The sequence below is a fragment of the Nothobranchius furzeri genome, chromosome 1 (assembly GCF_043380555.1).
Source record: "Nothobranchius furzeri strain GRZ-AD chromosome 1, NfurGRZ-RIMD1, whole genome shotgun sequence".
Lineage (NCBI taxonomy): Eukaryota > Metazoa > Chordata > Actinopteri > Cyprinodontiformes > Nothobranchiidae > Nothobranchius > Nothobranchius furzeri.
The window spans coordinates 35,625,904-35,634,601 of record NC_091741.1 but is presented as its reverse complement, the minus strand read 5'-3'; the positions used below and the strand labels follow the sequence as shown (position 1 = coordinate 35,634,601).

The 8,698-nt window shown below is 42.2% G+C and overlaps 1 protein-coding gene across 2 annotated transcripts in view; it reads right to left on the bottom strand.

Annotated features, from left to right (window-relative positions):
- Window positions 1–1,864: 1,864 nt before the first annotated feature.
- The window catches only part of tbc1d30 (TBC1 domain family, member 30), a 29,263-nt gene continuing 22,429 nt past the window's right edge, over window positions 1,865–8,698 (bottom strand). For both annotated transcript variants that reach the window (XM_015962227.3, XM_015962234.3), the window contains 5 exons: window positions 7,869–7,974; window positions 7,684–7,790; window positions 7,468–7,607; window positions 5,526–5,741; window positions 1,865–3,251 (listed from right to left, as the gene is read on the bottom strand). In XM_015962227.3, coding sequence (XP_015817713.3) covers window positions 2,086–3,251; window positions 5,526–5,741; window positions 7,468–7,607; window positions 7,684–7,790; window positions 7,869–7,974 — 1,735 coding nt within the window. In that variant the 3' untranslated portion in view covers window positions 1,865–2,085. The remainder of the gene's footprint in view (window positions 3,252–5,525; window positions 5,742–7,467; window positions 7,608–7,683; window positions 7,791–7,868; window positions 7,975–8,698) is intronic.

The following is an 8,698-nucleotide window of genomic DNA, read 5'->3' as shown; positions in this document are numbered from 1 at the left end:
ACTCATTGATCTCATTATCTGATGGGTTTATCTGTGGTGAGTACAAAGTTTGGTCAAAGTCTCTGAAGGTGTTGTTTATTCTTTCAGGATCATAAACTATATTCCCGGTTGAGTCTTTAACAGCAGATATGGTAGTTTTCTCTTTATTTATTTTTAATTGGCTAGCCAAAAATTTACCTGATTTATTACTATGTTCAAAGTTTTCTATTCGTAGTCTTTGTGCTAAAAATTGTGTCTTTTTGTCAATAATTCCATGAAGTTCTAATTTAACTTTACCTAATTTGCTCATTAACTCTTCTTCTCTGGATGCCTCTAAAGACTTGATTTCCCCTAACTCCTGAATACGTTTGTTTTCTGTTTTTTTCTTATGTGATGAGAAAGAGATTATTTTACCTCTCATCACTGCCTTTCCTGCCTCCCAGAGAATAGATGCTGATGTTCCAGGCAGGTCAAAACTTCCCCCTCAGAAGATAGGAGGAATGTGCCGTCACTATGGCAACTCAACTCTGTCTCCTAACCCAGCCTGGGCAAGACAGCTGGAAGGCCGCTGAAACGTTCCAGGGTCACTGCAACCCTCCAACCCTCAATGCTCCTCCCCCCATCCACACTGAGGTGACATGCGCTGCTTATCGTGGCTGCAGGAACTGAAGTGGGGATAGTCCCAACCCACCACCCCACCTAGTGGACACTTATGTTGTGTTGTCTGAAGTCTGTTGCATATCTGTGAGATGTTTTTTTGCAGAGCAAAGCTGCCCTCCTGGTGGAGAGTAACTCTGAAGTGCCTTTTTTTCCCTCCACCTGAACCAATCCTCATGCAACCCTCTTATCTCTATTAAGGTAGCGCGACTCGGGTTGCGAATGACCACAGTCACCAATTCTTGTCATGTGTCTTGCCCATGTATGTCTGATCTCTGAATTGTGTGTACTGAAACTCTAATCTCCCTCTGGGATTAATAAAGTATTTTTGATTAGATTTGATTTGATCAGAGTGTAAAGGAGGGAAATCAGAGTTCTAATATGAGAAGGAAATCTTAAGTAGTGATAAAGTGAGTCAAGCGATTGGGAACAGAAGTAGAGGTTGTAAAAATTGTGCTTCATTTTTGCTTTTTGAGTTTTAGCAATCGAAAAAAAAACTAAATAAAACTGGTTATGCTTTAGGATAAATTATCTATTTTATGAAATGTTAAGATTAAGAGTTTGGTGTTTTTTTAATCCTAGTGTCGTTGCTCATCGTCACACTTGTGAAATGACATCTCCGCCTCTGACCCATCCCTGTGGGGAGCGGTGAGCTGCAGCAGTGGCTGCGCTCGGGAACCATTTGGTGGTTTGAGACCATTTTGATCCATTTTTACATTTTGCTGTTGACAATACTTCAGATTTTTAACCCATGAAGTCAACGGACCAGTTTCAGAATGAAATAATATTTTAATGTGATATTTTTCTGTTTCACTTCCATCATGAGGACACACAGAGACAAAACCATTCCTGCTCATCCCATTCCCAATCACACATTCCTCGTTACGGAGTCGTTACGTTCTTCGTTTCCAGTTTGTCAGAATGGTTTTATTAAAGGAAAAAAGAAGCGAAGCGCTTCAGGACATCATTGCAGTTGGCGGGTTTGTGAACAGTCTTGTTTGCTAGAAGAGCCTCTCAGGCATCCATTATGTGTGAGTTCTTGGCATAGGAACAGCTGTATGGCTTTAGAGCGAGCAGACCAACAACGTACTTCAGAAACTTTCAGACTCGAGTGTTTTAGAGCCAGATCTGCGTGTTTTACGGCGTCCTGCGAAGCACCACACAAGCAGCAGGAAAACACCGACGTCTCAGTGAGACCTTTATGGCAACGGGCTCGTTACTGCCCCTACTGGCTCCGATGCGTGGTCCAAACCCAGAACACAAAAACTCCTTCACATTTTAAAGCGACCATCTTTAAAGGTCGTCTGTGATGGCTTGTAAGTCGAAGGATTAACGAGCTCTTTATCTGAGATCGAGTTTCTCCCTCCGTCAGATAACTTACGGGATGTTTGCTCAAAAGGCAGCAGGCAATATGGTGTGGCGCTAAAGTCTCTGGGTCTGTTCCGGTTCTCACCGCCTCCCCGTCACCTCGGCGACAGCGCTGCTGCGGTTGAGGTTGCGGCTGAGCTGAGGGAAGTGGATGGTGGGCATCCTGGACGTGGGCCCGTAAAGGCCGAGGTTTCTGGCTGCCAGAGACTTCCTGGGCGGCTTTACTAAAGGGAACGGGGAGAAGATGTGACTCTTCGGGGTGGAGGACGAGACCGCCGGCGTCGATGGGGAGGAGAGATTAGATCTAGAGGAAGAGACGGAGCAGAGGGAGGGGGTGGAGGGGGTTTTGTTTAGGGCAGAGGAGGAAGGAGGAGGGAGAGCTGATAAAGCACTGGCTGATGAAGAAGATGGGAGAGGGGAGGTGCAGCTTGGTGAAAGGGTGGAGGTCGGTGAGGAAGGAGGAGCAGGAGAGGGGGATTGACTTGGTGAGGATGAACTGTTTGGAGGAGGTGGAGAAACAGGAGGAGAGCTTATGTCAGACTCAGAGTGGGTCTGAGCTAAAGATTCAGACTCGTGTGAGGAGGAGGAGCAGGAGGGTAGAGGAGGAGGGAGGAGGAGAGGAATCGGAACAGCAGATGTACTCTCCGTTAGCTCCTGCTCTGAATCCGCCTTGTTGGTAGAAGTCTGCTCTGCTTCCAGATCCAAGGAGTCCAGCTGTACCACCACCTCCTCAACGTCCACCTCAGCTCCGCCTGAACGCTGAGGAGCCTCCTCACAGACAGAACTTCCATCACAAGCATCTGGAGCTACCGAGGAGTTACTCCCTTCTTCATCCTGTTTCCTTCTGTCCTCCTCCTCCTCCAACCTTAACGATTCTCCTTCCTCTTCCTTCTCCTCATCATCTTCCCTTTCTTCAGAGTCTCCGAACCCCAGCTGCGCTCTGGCCCTCGCTACGTTTCTCCGATGCTGTCGGACGCGAGCCCTCCACGGAGACCCTGCTCCTCCTCTGGAACTCCCAGGAGACCCGGTGCTGTTGAAGAGCGGCGAGCCGCAGCGCTGCCTGGACGGAGACAACGCCGCGTTGGACAGAGGGACAGATCTGGATCCTGGGAGTGAGGAGGTGCTGGCTGACATGGACCTGCAGCTTCGGGAGCCACTGCGCGGTTTCTGGCCCAGGAGGAGGTGGTTGATGACGGAGCTGGAAGGGTTGAGCTGGGAGGCCAGGATACGCGTGGCGGGACATTTGTCTGTAGAAATAAAAGAAGATGGAAGAGAGAAATTTATTAAGCGCCTAAGGGGTTTTAAACCACTAACTCATGATGGTTGTAGCGACATGGATGCAAATCTTGGTGTGCGTGCGTGCGTGCGTGCGTGCGTGCGTGCGTGCGTGCGTGCGTGCGTGTGTGTGTGCGTGCGTGCGTGTGTGCGTGTGTGTGTGTGTTGTCTTCTCGATCCCCAGTGAGTCGTGGAGGATGGCTGCTTATACTGAGCCAGGATTCTCTGGAGGTTTCTTCCTGTTAAAAGGGAGTTTTCCTCTCCACTGTCGCTGCATGCTTGCTTAGTATGAGGATTGCTGTAAAGACTCTGACACTAGTCAGTGACTGGATGCAATTTGCTGGGTTCCTTATATAGGAAACATCATTTCTGATTAACTTAATGAACTGTGAATGTTTATTATGTGAAGTGCCTTGAGACGACTCTTGTCGTGATTTGGCGCTTTATAAATAATCTTGAATTGAATTGTATATTTGGTTATTGAATAAGCAAAGATTCCTTTAAGCTTCTGATTCAATAAATAACTTTTGCTATTAATTTAATTATCTTAAATTAAAAATTAATCTTTGGATTAAACATAGACCAAGCAGGTTGGTGTATGAACTTCTATCGACTGTATAAATATCCTGGATATTTATACATGATACAAGCTTCATATGCTAATGTCCCTGGTCTTTTCTCAGGATCTACTAAAGCTGACGGCAAACAGCGTTAATTCTAGTATGCAGATTATCTTCACTACATGGTGATAAAGTAGGAACGTTAATCCCAAAGGAGTTTCTAAAATGTCTGGAAACGGTCTCATTTCCCCAAAAGGCCTGCCTCTGGAGTGGCTGCACTTCTCACACGTTTAAAAGAATATTAGTTTTCCCAAAGTTGCTGCAGGCGCCTGGAACAACTCTCCGTTTAGTTTCTGTGGTTATTCTGGGGGAGGGGGGGGGCAGGTACAATCCTGCAACTCACGAGGACATCTGAAACTCTCGCAAGCATTTTGAGATGTTTTTGAAACGTCCTTAGGAATGCCGTGAGATGCTAGCCTGGCCTGGCAACGCTCCACTGACGGCTCTCTGTCGTGGGGCGGGTTCTACCGTTGTCTTTCAATCGATCTCCGCACGCTACTGGACAACAAACAATGAGGCGTACTCACCACAACGGATATCGTAAACGAGGCAGTCCGCTGTTGAAGGAGGCAAAAATGCATTCTTTTTTTCTAAAAATAACTCAAACGCATCTATCTGCTCCTGATTCTATTAAAGCTCAAGTCCAAAGAGTCCAAAATTGATGTAAAAGCCATTTGAAACGATCTGTCGCCACTCAGCCCACCCACCAGACGGATAGAGGGCCCCGATTGGCCCACAAGGTAGATAAAGCACTGTGATTAGTCCACAAAACAGATAAAGCACAGAGATTGGCCCACCATTGTGGACCAATCACTGCTCTCTATGCGTTTGAAACCCCTCTGGAGAGCTGTGATTGGCCAGCTAGGGGCTGCAGATGGAGCGCTCCTAGACCAAAGTTTGCAAAGCAAGAATTTGGTCTAGTTCACTAGAATAGTGAGATGCTGGTTTAAAATGGAAACCCGAATCCAGACAAAGAAGAGCGTCGATAGAGGAGATTGAGATTCACCAGTAAGTAAACAACGTAAACACAATATATAACCGATTAGTTATTGGAGAGAATGTTTGATGTGTAAACAGATGTAGGAAACGGTCGCTGTGATCTCAGATTAGAGGAAGACGGGAGGAGCTGCTGGAAGATTCAGACTCTGTTTAAGCAGGACAGCGGAGATCATCAGCAAAAGCTAATTATGACTAGAAACACCCGACACCGCAGAGCACTTTCCTTCATAAAACAAAAACTGAGTGAAACTTGTGAACGCTTCAGGTCCAGGTCCTACGAGTCATACAGCATCATCATCACACATCTGGATTTAAAAGTCTCTCAGCTTCTCCAGCACATTATGGCTGAAACCAAAAATGGCGAAACCGAGGCCAAAAACGTGGAACACAGAAAGAAACAATCATGTCAGTAATCAGAACCACGGTGGCTACGATGTGTAAAACCTCACTAACATCAAGGCATTGCAATGAACCAACTACAAACCATGAACACATTTATGTTTCACTTGACCCCACTCGTCATTTTCGGCCGAAACCTTTTAGTGGCCGAACTTTGGGTGCACCCCTAGAGCTGAACCCATTTCCTGTTTCAAAAGTATTAATAATTTGACCCTGATCAGCTTTTACCTGTGCGGATGTAGAGCTGCATAGCCTGCTGCTGCTGCCGCCTCTTGATTCGTGCATATTGCTTTGTCAGTGCAGTGATGTCAGTGCTCATCCTCTCCATCATCATGCTGTTGATGGCAGCCTGGTGCTCTGATTTAGCACCACCTCCTCCTCCCATTCCAGCTCCTACTGCTCCTGGACTCAGCTCAGCTATGCTTCCTTGCTCTGCTCGCTGGTCTGGAATAAGAATAAAGAATAAGAAGAAAGAAAAAGAAGAATAAAGAAAAGAAAGAAGAAGAAGAAAACAGAAAAAAGATGAAAGAAGAACAGAGAAGAATGAAGAATAAAACAGAAGAAAAACAAGATGAAAGAATGAAGAAAATGAAGAATAAAAAGAACAAAGAAAGAAAAAGAAAAAAGAACAGAAAAAAGAACAAAGAAAGAAAAAGAAAAAAGAAGAACAAAGAAGAAGAAGAAAAAGAAGAACAGAAAAAAGAAGAAAAAGAAAAATAAGAAGAACAGAGAAGAATGAAGAATAAAATAGAAGAAAAAGAAGAATGAAGAAAATGAAGAAGAATGAAAAGAACAAGAAAGAAAAAGAAAAAAGAACAGAAAAAGAACAAAGAAAGAAAAAGAAAAAAGAATGAAGAAAATGAAGAAGAATGAAAAGAACAAAGAAAGAAAAAGAAAAAAGAACAGAAAAAAGAACAAAGAAAGAAAAATAAAAAAACAATGAAGAAAATGAAGAATAAAAAGAACAAAGAAAGAAAAAGAGAAAAGAACAGAAAAAAGAAGAAAGAAAGAAAAAGAAAAAAGAATTAACAAAGAAGAACAGAGAAGAAAGAAAAAAGAAAAAAGCAGAAAGAAGAAAAAGAAGAAGAAGAAAGAAGGAGAAAGAAGAAGAATGAAGAAAATGAAGAATAAAAAGAACAAAGAAAGAAAAAGAAAAAAGAAGGAGAAAAAAGAAGAAAAAGAACAAAGAAAGAAAAAGAAAAAACGAAGGAAAAAGAAAAATAAGAACAGAAAATGAAAAATAAAATAGAAGAAAAAGAAGAAGAAAGAATGAAGAAAATGAAGAAGAATGAAAAGAACAAAGAAAGAAAAAGAAAACAGAAAAAAGAACACAGAAAAAGAAAAAAGAAGATGAATAAAAAGAAGAACAAAGAAAGAAAAAGAAAACAGAACAAAGAACAAAGAAAGAAAAAGAAAAAAGAATAAAAACAAGAACAAAGAAAGAAAAAGAAAAAAGAAGAAAGAAGAATAAAAACAAGAACAAAGAAAGAAAAAGAAAAAAGAAAAGAAAAAACAAAGAAAGAAAAAGAATAAACAAAGAAAAAATAACAGAAAAAAGAACAAAGAAAGAAAAAAGAAAAAGAAAAAAGAATAAAGAAGAAGAAGGAGAAAGAAGAAGAAGAAGAAAGAAGAAGAAGACTGGTTATGTTTCAGACAAGATAACATCTAATTCTTTAATTTCTACAATCTTGGATTTTTTAATAATACTCTATTAAAAAACAAAGATGGGTGGAAATGTTTGGAGACACGCTTAACGCTCCACATCAGACTGCTCCCATGTGCCTTTTTAAGGATTTGTAGAGCCTCTTTGCTGATTCTCTTCCTCCAAGATCCGCTTTAATCCAGATCAGCTGATCACCAATCTAAACAGCAGTCTTTAACTGACTGAACAGAACTGGGTCACGTGAACGTTTGACACCAGAAAAAGGCACAGAATAAAGTTTTAAGATGAATTTGACCCCAGCAGCGTTGTTTGACTGTAAACTACAAAACTTACATTGTCCTTGAACCAAATCAAATCTCTAAAGTGTGATGTGTTTCTACGAGTCATTAAAGGAGGGAGTGGGATCTGGACTAAAATCAAGGCCAGAACACAAGGATTTAGGCTGCCGGTCCCCCTCCCTAAGGGTCCACTTGAATCTGTTGGAGTATTTCTTGTAGGCGTGCCAACCTTTTAGATGTTTGTGGTATCTCTGCAGCTCAGGAGCCAACAGGCCCCCTAAAGGCCCCAGGCAGCCAAACGCCGTCGCTACAGCGTCTTCATCATCCATGTTGACGTCATCATCACTCTCCCAGCTGCCCTGACCCCCGCTGGAAGAAGGAAACTCGTCTTTACCATCACTAGCTTTTAACAGAAGAGTGTTAAATGTCTGTGTTTGGGACAAACCTTCCATTGGACTTGACTGAGGTGGGAAACGGCGTGATGTTGTAGGTGTACTTCTCTCTCAGCTCAGCCAGCTGGGGGAAAGGAAACACAGCCATGGAGTAGACCTCCTGGAAGCAAAGGAGGGAGGTGGGACAACATCCTCATCCACAGGTGCATTACTGCTGCAGGGGACTTCAACTCCGTACCTGCATGAGTTCTGTTGGGTCGATGAGGTTGTGCTCCAGCATCTCCTGGGTGAGACAGCCCATGGTGCTGTAGAACTCGTCTGCTGTCTGGCAGTATTCAATCCTCCTAAATAAAGGTAGAAGAAAAATCTAAGTTGTGTACGTTGGTGGTGAAACTGATGCTCGGTTCACCTTTCACCAGCATTACCAGTTAGGGCTCAGATCAACATTAATGCCTGATTTTTTTCTGAAAAATATTTGATCAAACGCTAGAATCTCCAGCCAGGGGTGCCTCCAGGAAATTTTGATAAGGGGGGCCAGACGGGGCCAAAGAAATTTTTGGGGTGGCACACCTGATTAGTCCTTGTGGTAACTCTGGGAGCGTTTAGCCTGTGAAGATGTGTTGCATTGCTCCTTTATTCGTTTTTATTTAAAAAAAAAACAGTAATACTCCAAAACATTTACTTAAATTTTACAAACACAAACATTTCAGTTATTTAAAGTTATTTTTTATTTTATTTTAAAATGCATTTTTTTTTACATTAATCCACCATTAGTTCACAAAAACTATGGAGATAAAACACTTTTTTAATGGTAAGCAGCAGAAACATGTGTACTTTTTTTATTCTAATTATTTCTTTACTCATTAATTGCACTATTTTTATTTTGTTTTACAACTATGTCTTGAATAAATAAGATCAGTTTATAGTTTGAGCGAACAATAATATCATTTAACAGTGTTGGGCAAGTTACTTCAAAACTGTAATGCATTATTTATTACTTGTTACCCTCATTTTAAAGTAATTCATTACATTACAATATTACTGATTTTAAAATGTAAGGCATTACAC